This window comes from Salmo salar, chromosome 20, assembly GCF_965601325.2.
Source record: "Salmo salar chromosome 20, fSalSal1, whole genome shotgun sequence".
Taxonomy (NCBI): Eukaryota; Metazoa; Chordata; class Actinopteri; order Salmoniformes; family Salmonidae; genus Salmo; species Salmo salar.
Genome location: NC_138310.1, coordinates 88,867,051 through 88,888,800, shown reverse-complemented (window position 1 = coordinate 88,888,800; position 21,750 = coordinate 88,867,051). Strand labels below are relative to the sequence as shown.

Here is a 21,750-nt window from a genome sequence, read left to right as displayed (position 1 = left end):
GAGAATCAAAATGTGCAAATCCTTTTTATTCAAGTATATCTCATCTTTTGATGAAGGTTGGTCCACTAACTTTTAAACATGGATAAGATGAATGCAGAGGATGATATTTTCTAATGTCTTGATATATACGGTAAACATAAAATTAATAATATACCTTTGAAATGTACTTTACATTTATTTTTTATACACTGGCCTGAAATTCCAATAAGCCACCTGAGGATGTTTTGGTGTAGTACCACAGACAAAGGTGAAATTATAAAACCGTGAACATATTCATACCTTAGATGTAAACAGAATTAACATACAAATGGGGGGCGGCGCAAACACACAGCAAAAATACAATTATATTTTTTTCAAAATCATGAAATTATTTACAGTAACATGCACATACTGTACTTTGTTTTCCCACTTGTAGAAAAGGTAATAAAACTATCTATACAGAGTAATTATTCAGTATTAAATAGTATAAATAAATTCCTTCATATATAAATAGCTTTCTTCCCCCATTTGGTTGACTGACATACTGTAGTGTTGTGAAAGGCATGACACCTATAGAGCCTCAGGTTTGAACTATATTCAAGCATTTCAACACTTAAATGCTAAAAATAGATAACTTGGGGAGGATGATTGTCACTTTGATGGTGTTATACAGTTTCTTCTAACTTTGCATGTAGTCTGTCTGTTAGTGTCTGGGCCAAACTTGTGTTTTAGCTGGAGCAGTTTTGGATTGCTTGTGAAGTGTAATAGAGGTTGTTGTGTTCAGATGAGCGATTCCCATGAACCCATAGTGTAGTGGATATCACCCATAGAAAACAATACAGGCACCCTGGAAACGTGGTCACTAACACACACACAGACTTCGGGCCTTATTTCTGCAGAATGAACTGTTCAATAAACTCATTCTGCTCCGCCTCCACTTTGGAGAGAGCTTCGTACTCAATGCGATACCTGGAATAGATTACAAACAAAGACAAACTTAATTAAACCACAGTAATTAACTGACTAAATAACAAAATAACTGACTTTAAGGTCAACCACTGAGAATGAGACACAAACTAAAGAGATTTCCACATCGTTATTGATTTCACAAAGAGACATGACCTCAGTCGTACATTTCTTGCTTAATACATTTTACAAATCACGTTCATTTCTGCCCTCGAAGCACATTTTACCAATCAGCTGTCCTCAGAACAAGATTAAAAAAAAAAAAAAAAATTAACTAGTCTTAGGCTGGCTACCAGTCTGTTTCTGGTCTCTTTAATATAGCCTGGGTACCAGTCTGTTTCTAGTCTCTTTAATATAGCCTGGGTACCAGTCTGTTTCTGGTCTCTTTAATATAGCCTGGGTACAAGTCTGTTTCTGGTCTCTTTAATATAGCCTGGGTACCAGTCTGTTTCTGATCTCTTTAATATAGCCTGGGTACCAGTCTGTTTCTGGTCTCTTTAATATAGCCTGGGTACCAGTCTGTTTCTAGTCTCTTTAATATAGCCTGGGTACCAGTCTGTTTCTGGTCTCTTTAATATAGCCTGGGTGCCAGTCTGTTTCTGGTCTCTTTAATATAGCCTGGGTACCAGTCTGTTTCTAGTCTCTTTAATATAGCCTGGGTACCAGTCTGTTTCTAGTCTCTTTAATATAGCCTGGGTACCAGTCTGTTTCTGGTCTATTTAATATAGCCTGGGTACCAGTCTGTTTCTGGTCTCTTTAATATAGCCTGGGTACCAGTCTGTTTCTAGTCTCTTTAATATAGCCTGGGTACCAGTCTGTTTCTAGTCTCTTTAATATAGCCTGGGTACCAGTCTGTTTCTGGTCTCTTTAATATAGCCTGGGTACCAGTCTGTTTCTGGTCTATTTAATATAGCCTGGGTACCAGTCTGTTTCTAGTCTCTTTAATATAGCCTGGGTACCAGTCTGTTTCTGGTCTCTTTAATATAGCCTGGGTTCCAGTCTGTTTCTGGTCTCTTTAATATAGCCTGGGTACCAGTCTGTTTCTGGTCTCTTTAATATAGCCTGGGTACCAGTCTGTTTCTGGTCTCTTTAATATAGCCTGGGTACCAGTCTGTTTCTAGTCTCTTTAATATAGCCTGGGTACCAGTCTGTTTCTAGTCTCTTTAATATAGCCTGGGTACCAGTCTGTTTCTGGTCTATTTAATATAGCCTGGGTACCAGTCTGTTTCTGGTCTCTTTAATATAGCCTGGGTACCAGTCTGTTTCTAGTCTCTTTAATATAGCCTGGGTACCAGTCTGTTTCTAGTCTCTTTAATATAGCCTGGGTACCAGTCTGTTTCTAGTCTCTTTAATATAGCCTGGGTACCAGTCTGTTTCTGATCTCTTTAATATAGCCTGGGTACCAGTCTGTTTCTAGTCTCTTTAATATAGCCTGGGTACCAGTCTGTTTCTGGTCTCTTTAATATAGCCTGGGTACCAGTCTGTTTCTGGTCTCTTTAATATAGCCTGGGTGCCAGTCTGTTTCTGGTCTATTTAATATAGCCTGGGTACCAGTCTGTTTCTGGTCTCTTTAATATAGCCTGGGTGCCAGTCTGTTTCTGGTCTCTTTAATATAGCCTGGGTACCAGTCTGTTTCTGGTCTCTTTAATATAGCCTGGGTACCAGTCTGTTTCTAGTCTCTTTAATATAGCCTGGGTACCAGTCTGTTTCTGGTCTCTTTAATATAGCCTGGGTACCAGTCTGTTTCTAGTCTCTTTAATATAGCCTGGGTACCAGTCTGTTTCTGGTCTCTTTAATATAGCCTGGGTACCAGTCTGTTTCTAGTCTAATATAGCCTGGGTGCCAGTCTGTTTCTGGTCTCTTTAATATAGCCTGGGTACCAGTCTGTTTCTGGTCTCTTTAATATAGCCTGGGTACCAGTCTGTTTCTGGTCTCTTTAATATAGCCTGGGTGCCAGTCTGTTTCTGGTCTCTTTAATATAGCCTGGGTACCAGTCTGTTTCTAGTCTCTTTAATATAGCCTGGGTACCAGTCTGTTTCTGGTCTCTTTAATATAGCCTGGGTACCAGTCTGTTTCTGATCTCTTTAATATAGCCTGGGTACCAGTCTGTTTCTAGTCTCTTTAATATAGCCTGGGTGCCAGTCTGTTGCTGGTCTCTTTAATATAGCCTGGGTACCAGTCTGTTTCTGGTCTCTTTAATATAGCCTGGGTACCAGTCTGTTTCTGGTCTCTTTTAATATAGCCTGGGTACCAGTCTGTTTCTGGTCTCTTTAATATAGCCTGGGTACCAGTCTGTTTCTGGTCTCTTTAATATAGCCTGGGTACCAGTCTGTTTCTGGTCTCTTTAATATAGCCTGGGTACCAGTCTGTTTCTGGTCTCTTTAATATAGCCTGGGTACCAGTCTGTTTCTAGTCTAATATAGCCTGGGTACCAGTCTGTTTCTAGTCTCTTTAATATAGCCTGGGTACCAGTCTGTTTCTGATCTCTTTAATATAGCCTGGGTACCAGTCTGTTTCTGGTCTCTTTAATATAGCCTGGGTACCAGTCTGTTTCTGGTCTCTTTAATATAGCCTGGGTACCAGTCTGTTTCTGGTCTCTTTAATATAGCCTGGGTACCAGTCTGTTTCTGATCTCTTTAATATAGCCTGGGTGCCAGTCTGTTTCTGGTCTCTTTAATATAGCCTGGGTACCAGTCTGTTTCTGGTCTCTTTAATATAGCCTGGGTACCAGTCTGTTTCTAGTCTCTTTAATATAGCCTGGGTGCCAGTCTGTTTCTGCGCTCTTGCCAACTCCTTATGGAATTGTCCTCCCAAACATGTTTGGCTTGACAATGGATTGGGCAAAAGCACAAACAGATCTGGGACCAGGCTAGGGAGATCAGATCTGGGACCAGGCTAGCGAGATCAGATCTGGGAACAGGCTACAAGTCTTCTTACCTCTCCAGCTGCATCTTCTTCTCTGCTATCAGGGCCTGGAGCTGCTGTTGCTGGGCCTCCCTCTGCTTGGCCACAGACTTCAACAGGTTCCTGGCTCCAATAGCCTGGGAGGAGGAGGAGGCAGTGCAGCAGCATGTTGTTCACCCAGATAAGAAGCCCTCAGTCATTCCCACAGAAAAGTGCAGCAAGTGTACTCAGTGACCTAGCTAGCTAGCAGTCAAAGTACACCGTTTTGTTTTCAACCTGAAATTGCTTGCAGATAGTAGAGCCAGCGGTCACGTTGATCTAACTGACACGTTGAAAACAATTGACTTTGAATGAGTGAACAAAAAGTATGGCATCTGTGTGTGTGTCTGAGCCCTGTAAAGATGGACTAAGAAACTCACAACCCTTACCTTCATCTTTTCTGTCTCTGCCTCTTTTGCCAATTCATCCACCAGCTCAATGAGACCACCCACTATCTTCTGAAACTGGCTGATTTCTATGTATTGAAGGAATGCATGAAAGTTAGTAAAACACCATTTGGTAAATTAGGTGTCAACAACATTTGAAGAACACAGTTTTAACAATAAGAACATGTGCGAGTGGACATCTCCACAATATTCTATGCAAGTCATGAAACTTAAAACCAATGGTACAGTCCAAATGGCACACTATTCCCTTATATAGTGCAATCATTTTGCCCAGGGCCCATTATATAGGGAATATGCTGCCATTTGGGACACAGAACAGACGCTAAATGGAATGCTCTTACTGTCAACAAAGTCTTCACACTCCTCCTTGAGCTCGGTGGTCTTCTGGTCCACTTCTGGTTCCAGAATCCGCAGCTTGTTGAGCTCATCAAAATGAAGACCAGCTTCAGCCAACGGGTCTTTCGCCATGGCCACAAAACCTGTCTCCAAGAGCTGGGTTATAGATGGGGGAAGGGGGGCTGTAAAACACAGCATTAATACCATGAGATATATGGATGCTATAAAAAAAATATATATATTATTTAACCTTTATTTATCCAGCATCTCAACAGTCTAAAGTGGCTTCCTTTCCTCATCTCTCATCTGCATTTGATCTAAAAGGGAGGAATAGGTGAAAGACAACTTGTGGACTTGTATAGATTTTTAGTCAGGTCTGTCACATTAGTATAGCAACGGGCATGCCCCGCCTACCTGAGGGTCTGTTTTTTTTTTTTTTTTTCAGCCATCCATTTCCTGTGTGAGGAGTGCTAAAATCCACTTGGCACTTAAATCTCGCAGTATCGATTGCTTTCATTTTACCCCTGCGGCTCTTTAACACTCTTGCTTGTGCCTGTCGTTTTCCCCCCCAGTTAATATTACAACCGCAGAAATGTTTCTAATGACCTGTCAAACACACCCTGGGAATGGGTGAAATGGAATATATTGTCTTTCCGTTGATTCTATAAAGAACGCTAACATGCTGACCAAACCGCTCGCGTTACGTCCTCATTGGTTTTTAGGAGTATATACCCACGTGGGTGAAAGATGAACTGGAGGTTCACACTCCAGTCCAGTTGGTGGTGGTAATGTACCTTAAAGTTGGTTGCCAACTGCCATATAAAGTCCAAAGAAGAAGACTGAAGGAGGAGAGATAACTATAAACAAATTCGGTTTACTGTGGATTAATCGTCAGCATAGAAGACCTTCTGCACTTCAGGTAAAATAACAACCTAATGTTGACATCCCAGGATAAATTAGCTAACAACAGCAAGCTAGCTAGCTAAATTGGCATGAATGTTTGTTTTGATATTTCAACCTGCGTGTCCTGATTGCGTCTGGTGTGGATGGACAAAAATCAACATGCAGACGCACGCGCGCCCGTTCTAGACAGCATGTACAATACCAGTCAAAAGGGTGGACAAATCAAAATATATTTTAGATTCTTCAAAGTAGCCACCCTTTGCCTTGATGACAGCTTTGCACACTCTTGGCATTCTCTCAACCAGCTTCACCTGGAATGCTTTTCCAACAGTCTTGGAGGAGTTCCCACATATGCTGAGCACTTGTTGGCTCCTTTTCCTTCACTCTGCGGTCCAATTCATCCCAAACATCAATTGGGTTGAGGTCGGGTGATTGTGGAAGCCAGGTCATCTGATGCAGCATTGACTCTCCTTCTTGGTCAAATAGCCCTTACACAGCCTGGAGGTGTGTTGGGAACATTGTCCTGTTGAAAAACAAATGATAGTCCCACTAAGCGCAAACCAGATGGGATGGCGTATCACTGCAGAATGCTGTGGTAGCCATGCTGGTTAAGTGTGCCTGGAATTCTAAATAAAATCACTGACAGTGTCACCAGCAAAGCACCCCCACAACATCACACCTCCTCCATGCTTCATGGTGGGAACCACACATGCAGAGATCATACATTAACCTACTCTGCATCTCACAAAGACACGGCGGTTGGAAGCAAAAATCTCAAATTTGGAATCATCGGACCAAAGAACAGATTTCCACTGGGCTAATGTCCATTGCTCGTGTTTCTTGGCCCGAGCAAGTCTCTTCTTCTTATCGGTGCCCTTTAGTAGTGGTTTCTTTGTAGCAATTCGACCATGAAGGCCTGATTCACACAGTCTCCTCTGAATAGTTGATGTTGAGATGTGTCTGTTACTTGAACTCTGTGAAGCATTTATTTGGGCTGCAATTTCTGAGGCTGGTAACTCTAATGAACTTATCCTCTGCAGCAGAGGTAACTTCCTTTCCTGTGGCGGTCCTCATGAGAGCCAGTTTCATCATAGCGCTTGATGGAACGTTCAAAGTTCTTGACATTTTCCAGATTGACTGACCTTCATATCTTAATGTAATGATGGACTGTCATTTCTCTTTGCTTATTTGAGCTGTTCTTGCCATAATATGGACTTGGTCTTTTACCAAATAGGGCTATCTTCTGTATACCAACCCTACCTTGTCACAACATAACTGATTGGCTCAAACGCATTAAGAAGGAAAGAAATTCCACAAATTAACTTAACAAGGCACACCTGTTAATTGAAAAACATCAAGGACAACAACCACCCGAGCCACTGCCTGTTCACCTCATTATCATCCAGAAGGCGAGGTCAGTACAGGTGCATCAAAGCTGGGACTGAGAGACTGAAAAACAGCTTGTATCTCAAGGCCATCAGACTGTTAAACAGCCATCACTAACATTGAGTGGCTGCTGCCAACATACTGACTCAAATCATTGACCACTTTAATAATGTTTACATATCTTGCATTACTCATCTCTTATGTATATACTGCATTCTATACTATATCTTAGTCTATGCCGCTCTGACATTGCTCGTCCGTATATTTATATATTCTTAATTCCATTCCTTTACTTAGATTTGTGTGTATATGTTGTGAAATTATTAGATATTACTTGTTAGATATTACTGCACTGTCAGAACTAGAAGCACAAGCATTTCGCTACACCCGCAATAACATCTGCTAAACACATGTATGTGACCAATAAAATGTTATGTGAAATGCATTCCAGGTGACTACCTCATGAAGCTGGTTGAGAGAATGCCAAGAGTGTGCAAAGCTGTCATCAAGGCAAAGGGTGGCTACTTTGAAGAATCTCAAATATAAAATATATTTTGATTTGTTTAACACTTTTTTTGGTTACTATATGATTCCATGTGTGTTATTTAATAGTTTTGATGTCTTCACTATTATTATACAATATAGAAAGTAGTAAAAATAAACCCTGGAATGAGTAGGTGTGTCCAAACTTTTGACTGGTACTGTAAGTGTCAGACGGTGCGCTAACTCACAAGGTATCGCGCGCATGTTGATTTTGTCCAACCACACTTGACGTGATCAGGACACACAGGTTGAAATATCAAAAAAACTCTGAACTAACTATAATAACTTGGGGACATGTCGAAAAACATTAAACATTCCTGGTAATTTAGCTAGCTTGTTTGCTGTTGCTAGCTAAATTTGTCCTGGGATATAAACACCCTTGCAGCGCATCAAGATTTTAGCGCCTGGCTACGCAGACGCTTATTGACGTGCGCGAACAGTTTGGATGCAATGATTGAATAATGTATGTGTACAATTATTTTGCAACACTCACACACGTAAAGCAAGCGGTGTGGGCTCCCGAGTGGCTCAGCGGTTTAAGGCACTGCATCTCAGTGCTAGAGGCGTCACTACAGACCCTGGTTCGTTTCCAGGCTGTATCATAACTGGCCGTGTTCGGGAGTCCCATAGGGTGGCGCACAATTGGCCCAGCGTCCTCCGGGTTAGGGTTTGGCTGGGGTAGTTCTGTTCACCGGACGTGCTACCTGTCCCAGACCTGCTGTTTTCAACTCTCTAGAGACAGCAGGAGCTGTAGAGATACTCTCAATGATCAGCTATGAAAAGCCAACTGACATTTACTCCTGAGGTGCTGACCTGTTGCACCCTCTACAACCACTGATTATGATTGTCTGACCCTGCTGGTCATCTATGAACATTTGAACATCTTGGCCATGTTCTGTTATAATCTCCACCCGGCACAGCCAGAAGAGGACTGGCCACCCCTCATAGCCTGGTTCCTCTCTAGGTTTCTTCCTATGTTTTGGCCTTTCTAGGGAGTTTTTCCTAGCCACCGTGCTTCTACATCTGCATTGCTTGCTGTTTGGGGTTTTAGGCTGGGTTTCTGTACAGCACTTTGAGATATCAGCTGATGTAAGAAGGTCTTTATAAATACATTCGATTGATTAGTAGGCTGTCATTGTCAATAAGAATTTGTTCTAAACTGACTTGCCTAGTTAAATAAAGATTACACGTGAGAACTTTATCAGGTGACCCAAGCCAAATATGGAGTTGCAGGTTTGCCATATCTGTCATGTTTGTGCATAACTCTCCTATGTGCAAATCTTTATGGCAGTCATTTTACTTAAGGCCCTTGGAAATTACCCGCATAACTGCAGCCATAAAAAAACTTACAAAGCAATATATCAATTTACAAATACAAATGTTTGTGATAGTGAATTGCATCTGTGGATAGTGATTTACATTTTTATTTAACTAGGCAAGTCAGTTAAGAACAAATTCTTATTTACAGTGACGGCCTAGGAACAGTGGGTTAACTGCCTTGTTCAGGGGTAGAATGACAGATTTTTACCTTGTCAGCTCAGGATTCGATCTAGCAACCTTTTCGGTTACTAGACCAACAATCTAACCACTAGGCTACCTGCTGCCCCTTTGTGGATAGTGATTTAGATTTGTGGATTGGTACTTCTTTGTACAGATCATGATACACGAATACAAAATGAATGTTGTGTGTTTGTTCACAATACATATGAATGATATTGATCCCATAGTATACTGCCACCACTGGTTACTCAGCCAAATAGCACATTGAGGTTTAAAAAACAGATACAAAAACATGTATCACAGCGCCTCTCCTCTTTCTATAGATCTAATTTAACTGTTCAGTGTGTATATATAAGAATATGTAAATATGAATAGTGTGTAAATATGTCATCTCTTGGTGTCTTTCCAATATAACTCCCATTTTATTTTTGAATTTAATGTAATATCTTCAAAAAGTTGAGTATCTTCATCCATTGTCCAACTGTTACATTTATTAGAATTATTAAACAACTTTTACAACGACCGTTGTTGCTACATTAGTAAACTGTATTGTGACAGACAGGGATAACGTTAGTTAGGAAAATATTGTTCACACTAAAAAAAAATAAACAAAACACACAATTTGATTCTGTGACCTTTGACTAATCACTAACTAGCTATCTGATATAATTAGTTATATGCAATAACCTTTCATCTGCGCTAGCCAGCTGCTTCTTTGGCAACGTACTCTATAACTAGCTAACGTTACCTATAATTTACAACCAGAAGGGCTCTCACTAACTACTTACACAGATATATATTTAAAAATATATATATAATAATTCGCAAACGTTACTTACCAAGCCTCCTATCTATATATATACAGCAAGCTAATTAGCTTTATCACAGCTTGTCCTGATGCCCTCATCGGACTGTCATGTTATGGGCTAACTGGATAATAGAGGAAGGCAAGAGGCTAGCAACGGCCAGTAGCAGGGCTAGCTAGGTAGCATTAGCTAACTGTTTTAGCTAGCCGACTAGGTATTTCATCGTGAGCTACTGGTTACAAGCTGTGCAAAAAAACAAAAAAAGTCAAATCATTATTCTCACTTGTAGACAACTCTTCAAGTCAGTCTTTCACTTACCTTAAATGTATTTGAATTTGATATCAATGTTGTGATTATGTGGCATAATCCACAGGGGACCGGCTGCGATGGAAACGGTTGTGTTGGCCATGGGATGTACCTTCCGGGAGGGAGGTGGATGGGAGTTGTAGTAGGAAACTTGTATGTAGTCGGGAAAGTTATTTATCGTCGTTGCCTTGTAAATATTGACAATTGTAGGTGGCGTACATAACATAGCTTTTAATGTACTAACGAACACCTGTTCAACAAACTAATTATCCCAAGAGAAAGACGGCGTGGGTGAGTGTCTAGAAAGTTAGCTAGCTAGCTAGTTTTTGCCTGGGTGGCAAGGTTGGTTTGAAACGTTATCTAGTTATTATACACTAGGACTACTTCATTCAAGTTTGTCTCAATGTTCTTGAATTTGTACTTGACATATTATAGCTGGCTAACAACAATACGGTAGCCAGTACTAGTAACGTTAGTTAGTTAGCTAGCAAGCCAACACTACTAGTTAACTAGTATATAGCTCTAGCTGAACTACAGTTTGCGACTCAACCCTATGTGGCACGTTGCTAGTTAGTTAACGTTATCTCATAATTATATGTACAGACGTTTTAGGCCTAATTTACTTGTCACAAATTGTACTACATATTAGGACATATGTGGAATGGTTTGATATCACAAGACATAACTTCCTCTGCTGGTTGGAATTACACTACTGCACCCATCTGAATCAAAGTTCCCCAGAGACAGACTGTCTTCCTCTGCTATGCAACGTTTTTGGGGACATTCTACCAGATAAGCCATCAACTAGGCAGCTTCCACCCTGTTACTTAACCCTGCACCTTAGAGGCTGCTGCCCCATATACTTAGACTTGAAATGTAACCTTTATTTAAGGTCAAATCACTCGCCACTTTAATAATGGAACACTTGTCACTTTAATAATGTTTACATATTTTTGTTTTACTCATCTCATGTGTGTATACTGTATTCTATTCTACTGTATCTTAGTCTATGCCACTCTGACCTTGCTCATCCTAATATTTATAATATTTCTTAATTCCATTATTTTACTTTTAGATCTGTGTGTATTGTTGTGAATTGTTAGATATTACTGCACTGTTGGAGCTAGTAACACAAGCATTTCACTACACCTACAATAACATCTGCTAAACATGTGTATGTGACAAATCAGATTTGATTTGAAATACACACACACACACACACACACACACAGTGTTGTGGGCCCAGCTAAATTCCATGCTAGGTGAACTGGAGAGGGAGATACTGATTGGGTGGGTGGCTTCCTCTCTCCATTGTGTTCACAATGTTCTCGACTACTGGTGTTTTAAGTATGACCGCATTGGCCAGAGCAACTCCCCTCTAATTTCAGTCAATGACTATAAATCAAGGTTTCAGATTTCATTCCTTTCAGAGGGACATTGTCCCAACTGTCACCTTGTTAGTCTGTCATCTCAGCACAGGGCAGAGGATTGAGGTTTTTGCTGTGCTTTTCTATTGCCTCCCCTCCACCAGGTATGATCTGCCTGTCCAGTGAAAGGCTGTGGCGGCCCCCCCCAGTGGCTGTCACCACGGCGGGGGACATCAGGACCTCCATCTGCAGGGTGGTCATCTACCTTCAGAGGGACATGTCCGGGGACAGCTGCCAGCTCCCGCTGCACCGGCTATGCCTCCAGACCCAGGTCACGTCCACAGGCTCCCAGGCCATCTCCACTGGCTCCCAGGCCATCTCCACTGGCTCCCAGGCCATCTCCACTGGCTCCCAGGTCACGTCCACTGGCTCCCAGGCCATTAGACCTTCCCATGAAGGTATACATAGAACAGTGGGCAATCAGGGCAGCGGTCAGTTATGAATGAATGTGCCAATATCCTCTGTGTTTATGTAAGCTAGACAGTGTGCTAGGCTGACTGCATACACTTTCACATCATACACATTAAAAACAATATTTTAAATGCTTATATGGTGATGCCAAAGAAACATTTTCATCCTTGAATAGACAATAAAGTTATATTATATTCTTACCCTCCACAGCCTCCCAGATGGCGTGTCCCAAGTCCAAGACGTGCAGCTACAGAGCAGCGTTGGGCCTGGGTAACAAGTATGTGCGTCTAAACGTAGGGGGGACCCTGTTCTACACCACGCTGCAGGTGCTCACCAGGCAGGACTCCATGCTGAAGGCCATGTTCAGTGGCAGGAAGGAGGTCTTCATTGACAGAGAAGGTGAGAAGGACTTTGGAGACTTCCAGAAAGTCTCACAGTCACTCTTATGGATCAGAAACATAGATGAAACTCTACTTAGACTAATACAGACTTCGGAATGGAGCAGATGGCTAAAGCAACAATCATCAGCAATGATTACAAATCCCATTTAGATGTACAGGCCCTATGGCAGGCATATCATCAAAAAGATACACAGAACTACGTTACTCTAAAAATCTGATTGGAATTGACCGTTGCCTTTCACTTGCATTGCCTGGTCCTGTCCAGGCTGGATCCTGATAGATCGCAGTGGGAAGCACTTTGGCTCCATCCTGACGTACCTGCGGGAGGAAGCGGTCTCCTTGCCCCCTGGCAGGCAGGGGGCTCTAGAGCTGCTGGCAGAGGCCAAGTATTATCTCATCCAAGGTCTGGTGGAGCTGTGCCAGGGAGGCCTGCAGGTCAGTGACACAGAGAGAAGTGTGTCCCAAATGGAACCATATTCCCTATATAGTGCACTACTTTTGACAAGGGCCGTAGGATTCTGGATGAAAGCAATGCACTACATAGGGGAATAGAGTGCCATTTGGAATGCAGGCTGTGTTGTTGGAGTGTGTTGCCCTCACTACTGATCCAACCTACAGCTTTACTAGATCCTAGATCTGTGCATGAAGGCAACATACTCTACTGTGTTGTAATGCGTGTTTGTTGTTGTCTTGGCCATGCCGACTTGAACACGACTTACCCTCCACAGATTGCTTCCTCATGTTGTGATATTTGACTTACTTTGGACCAGGGTGTCTACTGTGTTAGTGGCTGTAGGACAACAATACTGTTTGTTTACCATCTGTGCCAGTTAGGGCTGTCACAATTACCGTTAAAACCGACGATTATGGATAAAAATAACCGTCATAAAGAGAAAAAAAAAGAAGCTGTTTGTTTGTTGACTGAACATCTGACTGAAGACCGTGATGAAACTTTGTTACTCCTTGTTGAAATAAGTAAACAAGTCTTTGGTTGCCTAGGCAACCCCCCCCCCCCCCCCCCCCAAAAAAAACATGCAGCAGCAACACACATAGAATGAATAGAACGGGAATGGAATCTCTAACCCAGGCAATTTGACTGGTTAACTCATGGGTACACTCGTAATGGCTGCTGGATATTGTGATGCAATCATTTCCATGGTAATATAGAATGTTCATTGACATGATGTTAACTGATGTGACTCATGCAATGGAATGTGTTTTTTGTAATGTCAGTTGAGTTGAATCAACAAATCACTGCACATATTTTAGCACATCTTTTACTTCCTGCTTTGCTCCTATCAGTACACTTGCAATGTCCACCCATCATGCCATCATTGACTTGAATGGGGACACTTGTTCTATTCAATATATTTCTATGGCAGCACATGCAGTCAGGTGCAGAGGAGGAGAAAATGTGCGTCTCAAAAAAATGTATAATATGTATATATCTATTACGAGAACCGCAGTAATTTGGCTGGCCAATCACCTTCATCCAAAATTCCATGACTGTTACAACCATAGTGGCAGTGGGTATAATGTGCCTGAGTCTCAAATGGTACTCTATTCCCTATGTCGTGTACTACTTTTTACCTGGGCCCCTAGTGAACACTATTGGAAAGGGGATACCTAGACAGTTGCACAACTGAATGCATTTAACCGAAATGTGATGTGCGGGGGCTGCCTTAATCAACATCCACATCATTAGTGCCCAGGGAGCAGTTGTTGTTGGGAGTTTAACTGCTCAAGGGCAGAACAGTGCCTTGTTGGCTCGGGGGATTCGAACCAGCGACCTGTTGGTTACTGGCCCAATACTCTTAACTGCTAGGCTACCTGCTGCCCGCTAGGACGCAGGCTGTGTCAGTGTGATAGATGTTCATTGGAATGCATGGCATTCAGTATTTGGACTAGCCCTAGGTTCTACTGGGAGGTTCTGCTGTCTCCATGGTGACAGTGGGCAATGATACATGCGGTAAAGAGATCAATCGAACCCAACCAAAACGATGGAAAAGCTATGGAGACGCGTGGGAGAAATACACAATGTTGAGGTATAAATCGATAGGTAATGTTTGTATGGATGCCAACCCCAATACATTTTCATGTCATCGTCACCAATCAAAGGCATTACATTTAAGAACGACGTTGACTACCACCACTGATTTCTGTATGCTAGCTAAGCTACCAGCTTATACGAACAGGAAATAGCATTTATCAGTCACTTCTTATAAACCTGAAAATTGGACTTCAGTTACCACATTGTGGGCCTGTTACAATACATCAATCATGTCGTTTTTGACGAATATCCCCTTTGTTAGATCAGATTTCCTCCTTCTATCCCCCACGGTCTGCGATCAATTGACCTCTTTACCACATCTATAGGTTATATTCCACTATCCACTAACCCTATCTCATACTGTCCAGTAGAATATAGGTTATATTCCACTATCCACTAACCCTATCTCATACAGTCCAATAGAATATAGGTTATATTCCACTATCCACTAACCCTATCTCATACTGTCCAATAGAATATAGGTTATATTCCACTATCCACTAACCCTAACTCATACAGTCCAGTAGAATATAGGTTATATTCCATTATCCACTAACCCTATCTCATACAGTCCAATAGAATATAGGTTATATTCCACTATCCACTAACCCTATCTCATACAGTCCAATAGAATATAGGTTATATTCCACTATCCACTAACCCTAACTCATACAGTCCAATAGAATATAGATTATATTCCACTATCCACTAACCCTAACTCATACAGTCCAATAGAATATAGGTTATATTCCACTATCCACTAACCCTATCTCATACAGTCCAATAGAATATAGGTTATATTCCACTATCCACTAACCCTATCTCATACAGTCCAGTAGAATATAGGTTATATTCCACTAACCCTAACTCATACAGTACAATAGAATATACAGTTGAAGTCGGAAGTTTACATGCACTTATGTTGGAGTCATTAAAACTCATTTTCAACCACTCCACAAATTTCTTGTTAACAAACTATAGTTTTGGCAAGTTGGTTAGGACATCTACTTTGTGCATGACACAAGTCATTTTTCCAATAATTGTTAACAGACAGATGATTTCACTTATAATTCACTGTATCACAATTCCAGTGGGTCAGAAGTTTACATACACTAAGTTGACTGTGCCTTTAAACAGCTTGGAAAATTCCAGAAAATTATGTCATGGCTTTAGAAGCTTCTGATAGGCTGATTGACATAATTTTAATCAATTGGAGGTGTACCTGTGGATGTATTTCAAGGCCTACCTTAAAACTCGGTGCGTCTTTGCTTGACAGCATGGGAAAATCAAAAGAAATCAGCCAAGACCTTAGAAAAAAATTGTAGACCTCCACAAGTCTGGTTCATCCTTGGGAGCAATTTTCAAACACCTGAAGGTACCACGTTCATCTGTACGAACAATAGTACGCAAGTATAAACACCATGGGACCACGCAGCTGTCATACCGCTCAGGAAGGAGACGCGTTCTGTCTCCTAGAGATGAACGTACTTTGGTGCGATAAGTGCAAATCAATCCCAGAACAACAGCAAAAGACCTTGTGAAGATGCTGGAGGAAACAGGTACAAAAGTATCTATATCCACAGTAAAATAAGTCCTATGTCGACATAACCTGGAAGGCCACTCAGTAAGGAAGAAGCCATTGCTCCAAAACCGCCATAAAAAAAGCCAGACTATGGTTTGCAACTGCATATGGGTACAAAGATCGTTCTTTTTGGAGAAATGTCCTCTGGTCTGATGAAACAAAAATAGAACTGTTTGGCTGTAATGACCATCGTTATGTTTGGAGGAAAAAGGGGGAGGCTTGCAAGCCAAAGAACACCATCCCAACCGTGAAGCACGGGTTGGCAGCATCATGTTGTGGGGGTGCTTTGCTGCAGGAGGAACTGGTGCACTTCACAAAATAGATGGCTTCATGAGGAAGAAAAATGATGTGGATATATTGAAGCAACATCTCAAGACATCAGTCAGGAAGTTAAAGCTTGGTCGCAAATGGGTCTTCCAAATGGACAATGACCCCAAGCATACTTCCAAAGTTGTGGCAAAATGGCTTAAGGACAACACAGTCAAGGTATTGGAGTGGCCATCACAAAGCCCTGACCTCAATCCTATAGAAAATGTGTGGGCGTGCAAGGAGGCCTACAAACCTGACTCAGCCCTGTCAGGAGGAATGGGCCAAAATTCACCCAACTTATTGAGGGAAGCTTGTGGAAGCCTACGCGAAACGTTTGACCCAAGTTAAAACAATTTAAAGGCAATGCTACCAAATACTAATTGAGTGAATGTAAACTTCTGACCCACTGAGAATGTGATGAAAGAAATAAAAGCTGAAATAAATCATTCTCTACTATTATTCTGACATTTCACATTCTTAAAATAAAGTGGTGATCCTAACTAACCCAAAACAGGGAATTTTACTAGGATTAAATGTCAGGAATTGTGAAGTTTAAGTTGAGTTTAAATGTGTTTGGCTAAGGTGTATGTGAACTTCCGACTTCACCTGTAGGTTTTATTCCAATATCCACTGACCCTAACGTCCTTCTTCTATCCTCCACGGTCTGCATTCCATTGACCTCTTTACCACATCTATGCTAAGGAGTCTTCGATCAATACCACGTTGAATTCATATTTCATTCATGTCATGTCCTCTTTTTTAAAATGTTAAATGTTTATGATAGATAGCAGATGTCACTAAACGGTTTATGAGTCCATCATTTTCAGATTGGAATATACTTCTTAAAGGCTTTTATTAATACATCTTGGAGTAAGTCTTTTAAGAATGAAATGATAGAGCATTGTAAGAGTCACTCAACCTCAGAGACTTTTTTTTTTACATTGTTTTGTGGTAGAGTTTAGTGAATACAAGTTTCAACATAATCTTTTCACTCTTCTATGTCAGGCGTGAGGGTTCATTTGTGCTCCGTTCCAATTCCGTGAGCCAATCAGTAAAGTCACCTTCTGACCTGACTGAGTTGTTCAAATGGAGTTTACCTGATCCTTGCTATATGTCCTGACTAGAGCTCGCCGATTATGATTTTTCAACACCGATACCGATTATTGGATTACCAAAAAAAGCTGATACCGACTATTTTTTTTAAATTATTGTTATGATTTTTTTTTTTATATTTTTTGTATAAATATATATATTGTCATTATTTTATATATTTATTTATTTATTCATTCATTTATTTATTTGTAATAATGAGAGTGGAACCAGACATTGTTTAGATTGGTTCTGGTCCACTTTTTCTCTTATGTACTATAACAGCCTGCCTGTGGTGTCTGTTTTGATTAACAGGACCAGAAGGAGCCGTCTCTGTGTGTAATCCCTGTTGTCACCTCTGCCAAGGAGGAAGATAGACTGATCCAGGCCTGCACCAAGCCTGTCGTGAAGCTGCTGTACAACAGAAGCAACAACAAGTACTCCTATACTAGGTGAGCTACTACAAGTATAGTGCCTTACAAAATGGCAGCCCTATGCTTGTTCTGTTGTTTGGAGAGTCGATAATAGTTCATGACTGTTGGTAAGTGCTTAGTGAGGGCCTCTAATGTCAAGTACTCGTTATGTACTCTGTGTTGACAATGGAATGCTGTACCTCCTGATCCATGGGTTGTATTTCCTCCACAGTAACTCCGACAACCTGTTAACCCGTGGGCTGTAATTCCTCCACAGTAACTCAGACGACAACCTGTTAACCCGTGGGCTGTAATTCCTCCACAGTAACTCGGACAACCTGTTAACCCGTGGGCTGTAATTCCTCCACAGTAACTCGGACAACCTGTTAACCCGTGGGCTGTAATTCCTCCACAGTAACTCCGACAACCTGTTGACCCGTGGGCTGTAATTCCTCCACAGTAACTCGGACAACCTGTTAACCCGTGGGCTGTAATTCCTCCACAGTAACTCCGACAACCTGTTAACCCGTGGGCTGTAATTCCTCCACAGTAACTCCGACAACCTGTTAACCCGTGGGCTGTAATTCCTCCACAGTAACTCAGACCGACAACCTGTTGACCCGTGGGCTGTATTTCCTCCACAGTAACTCAGACGACAACCTGTTGAAGAATATTGAGCTGCTTGACAAGCTGTCTCTGAGCTACAACGGCCGTGTTCTCTTCATCAAGGACGTGATCGGTGATGAGATCTGTTGCTGGTCGTTCTACGGACAGGGACGCAAGCTGGCAGAGGTCTGCTGCACATCCATAGTTTACGCCACAGAGAAAAAACAGACCAAGGTTGGTTAGGGGTTTTACACACACACACACACACACACACACACACACACACACACACACACACACAGGCAAACATCTTTTGTACTGTAGCTAATCTTTATGTTGACCCTGTCCGTCCGTCTCTCTGTCCCAGGTGGAGTTCCCAGAGGCCAGGATCTACGAGGAGACCCTGAACGCTTTGCTCTATGAGACACTTCCTGTCCCTGACGACTCCCTATTGGAGGCCACACGCCGTCGACACGCCCACAGTCACACCCACTGTGGTTTCCACAGCGAGGAGGAAGAAGGCCCCACCCACTCTGGGGTGGACCTTAGGGAGCGCGTGCGCCGCATCCACGTCAAGAGGTACAGCACCTACGACGACTGGCCGCTGGGACACTAAGGATGCGTCTCAAATTGCACCCTATTCCCTATATGGTGTACTACTTTTGACCCGGGCTCTATATAGGAAATAGGGGCCTATAAGGCTCTATATAGGAAATAGGGCTCTATATAGGAAATAGGGGCCCATAGGGCTCTATATAGGAAATAGTGGCCTATGGGGCTCTATATAGGAAATAGGGGCCCATAGGGCTCTATATTGGAAATGGGGGCCCATAGGGCTCTATATAGGAAATGGCGGCCCATGGGGCTCTATATTGGAAATAGTGGCCCATAGGGCTCTATTGGAAATGGGGGCCCATAGGGCTCTATATTGGAAATAGTGGCCCATAGGGCTCTATTGGAAATGGGGGCCCATAGGGCTCTATATAGGAAATGGGGGCCCATAGGGCTCTATATTGGAAATGGGGGCCCATAGGGCTCTATATTGGAAATGGGGGCCCATAGGGCTCTATATTGGAAATGGGGGCCCATAGGGCTCTATATAGGAAATGGGGGCCCATGGGGCTCTGGTCGAATGTAGAGAATAATGTGCCGTTTTTGACGAAGCCTATCTAACCACAGTGGAGGAAACTGGTTCCCTGCTGACCGGCCGCTGGGACACTAAGTATACGTCTCAAGTGATGCCCTATGTAGTGCACTACCATTCGAACCCTCATCTCCCTGTCAGTCACCTCTCAGTGAGAACCTCAAAATGTATTTAATGATTCATCAAACCTATCTGCACTAATTACTGTTACTGCAGCCCTTGGTGAGAGTGAGTGATGGCTCCCAAAAGGCACCCTATTCCGCATCCTATACCCATAAGGCTCTGTTCAAAAGTAGTGTATAAGTTAGTAAGATGTAAAATTGCGCGACTAAGATCTCTGCAAAACATCAAAATGAGTGACAGATTTCATAAGTTATCACAGATGAATTCTGACTATTTTGAGGAAGTGTATTCTGGCTACGGCATCTCAATATGGACAAACAGTACTATTGCCACTTTTTTTCAAATTTTTCAAGGGAGTATGTGAGCACACTTGTTTGCCTACGGCTAGGCGCCAGCCGAACTGTAGCATGCTGACGCCTTAAGGATGTGTCCCATCTAACCACAGAGGAGGAAACTGGCTCCCGCTGGCTCTTCACTTAATCACAACACCCACCGCTGAAGCACTGGTGTTGTTGGCCCCAAAATGGCCTTGGGCACAAAATGGCTGCCATACTGCATCACCCTGGTGCCTGACAGACTTTGTCGATGGAAAACTCATGATTTAAAATGTTGAGATGCTTATGCTATTTCGCCTTTATTTTATATAGAACTCTCTTCTTCACAACACAATCAAATCTGTGTTCATACAATCAAAATTGCAACTTCAAATCAGCGTAGATGAAGGGGAGGAGACCGGTTAAAGATGGATTTTTAAACCTTGTGACAATTGAGACATGGATTGTGTATATGTGCCATTCAGAGGGTGAATGGGCAAGACAAAATATTTAAGTGCCTTTGAACGGGGTATGGTAGTAGGTACCAGGCCCATCCAGCAAACTTGACACAACTATGGGAAACATTGGAGTCAATATGGGCCAGCATCCCTGAGGAATGCTTTTGACTCCTTGTAGAGTACATACTCCAACAAATTGAGGCTATTCTGAGAACATAAAGGGGTGGGGGCAACTCAATATTGGGAAGGTGTTCCTAATGTTTGGTGTACTCCGTGTAGGAAGCCATCAGACTTATAGATGGTTATATGTACATTTATTATACAGCTATCAAACTTTTTTGGTGGGGAATTGTGACAAGTTCAAGGACCAGCAAATGTATCACAAGCAATCAAAATCAACTACCGTAGGCCTTTGGCCTTCTGTGAATAGACAGGGAAGACTGTGAATGTTTTTTTGTTATGTCTATATTTATAGTTTTGAGAGTTTCTCATATCACATGTTGACATATAATCATGCCTAAGACTTTTTCATGAAAATTAACTTGAGGGACACATTCAACGATGTCTATAAATGGCTAATCTCATTGCAAGATACTTCGGCCCAGTGCAGTAGCCCTGGGATCATGTTAATGCTTTGTGCAGTAGCCCTGGGATCATGTTAATGCTTTGTGCAGTAGCCCTGGGATCATGTTAATGCTTTGTGCAGTAGCCCTGGGATCATGTTAATGCTTTGTGCAGTAGCCCTGGGATCATGTTAATGCTTTGTGCAGTAGCCCTGGGATCATGTTAATGCTTTGTGCAGTAGCCCTGGGATCATGTTAATGCTTTGTGCAGTAGCCCTGGGATCATGTTAATGAATGGCAGGTCATTCTTATTAACAGTTTTAATCAGGTATTCACTGAAGACATTTCCTCTTCACACTTTTAAGGGAGTGCCTCACTCTCTAACGTGTTTTAATGCAATTGAATCTTTATTCCTTTATTTTCACTTGGTTTTCCATAATAAAAAAAGGTTTCAAATAACCCAGTGTTTGTGTAACAGGATACACTGTTTAGCAGTATTCCTTCCTTTCTCACAACATCATTGCAGGTACTTGATCTTGCACGCTTTGCCTCATCAACACAGTTGACGTCCCTGCTTGAGAACGTACTAACCAGTTGCGCCACCAAAAAATGATCCAATTCAATGGCACTGTTGACAACATTTCAAGCTGTGGGGTGAGTTTATCTGATACCATCTGACACCGTTACATCTGTCCATATTCCACTGGAACCTGTGGAGGGAAGCAACGGGCGTGGTTCTGGAACCAGTGGAGGGAAGCAACGGGCGTGGTTCTGGAACCGGTGGA

The 21,750-nt window shown here is 42.1% G+C and overlaps 2 protein-coding genes across 3 annotated transcripts; one reads left to right on the top strand and one right to left on the bottom strand.

The window, feature by feature from the left end:
* Positions 1-8: 8 nt before the first annotated feature.
* On the bottom strand, positions 9-10,220 carry ift20 (intraflagellar transport 20 homolog (Chlamydomonas)). 2 transcript variants are annotated; one of them, XM_014163643.3, is made up of 5 exons: positions 10,088-10,220; positions 4,637-4,813; positions 4,278-4,363; positions 3,883-3,986; positions 9-948 (listed from the first exon to the last, which is right to left on the bottom strand). In XM_014163643.3, the coding sequence occupies exons 2-5, from the start codon at positions 4,761-4,763 to the stop codon at positions 867-869; spliced, it is 399 nt and encodes a 132-aa protein (XP_014019118.1). In that variant the 5' UTR covers positions 4,764-4,813; positions 10,088-10,220; the 3' UTR covers positions 9-866. The 2 variants fall into 2 exon arrangements, with proteins under 2 accessions (XP_014019118.1, XP_014019119.1); XM_014163644.3 differs by lacking the exon at positions 10,088-10,220 and adding an exon at positions 9,803-9,907.
* Positions 10,191-21,445, top strand: LOC106581528 (BTB/POZ domain-containing adapter for CUL3-mediated RhoA degradation protein 2). Its single transcript, XM_014163636.3, has 7 exons — positions 10,191-10,366; positions 11,607-11,900; positions 12,124-12,312; positions 12,580-12,749; positions 17,660-17,796; positions 18,402-18,597; positions 18,731-21,445. Exons 2-7 carry the CDS (start codon positions 11,609-11,611, stop codon positions 18,977-18,979), a joined length of 1,233 nt encoding a protein of 410 aa, XP_014019111.1. The 5' UTR covers positions 10,191-10,366; positions 11,607-11,608; the 3' UTR covers positions 18,980-21,445.
* The last annotated feature ends 305 nt before the right edge of the window (positions 21,446-21,750 follow it).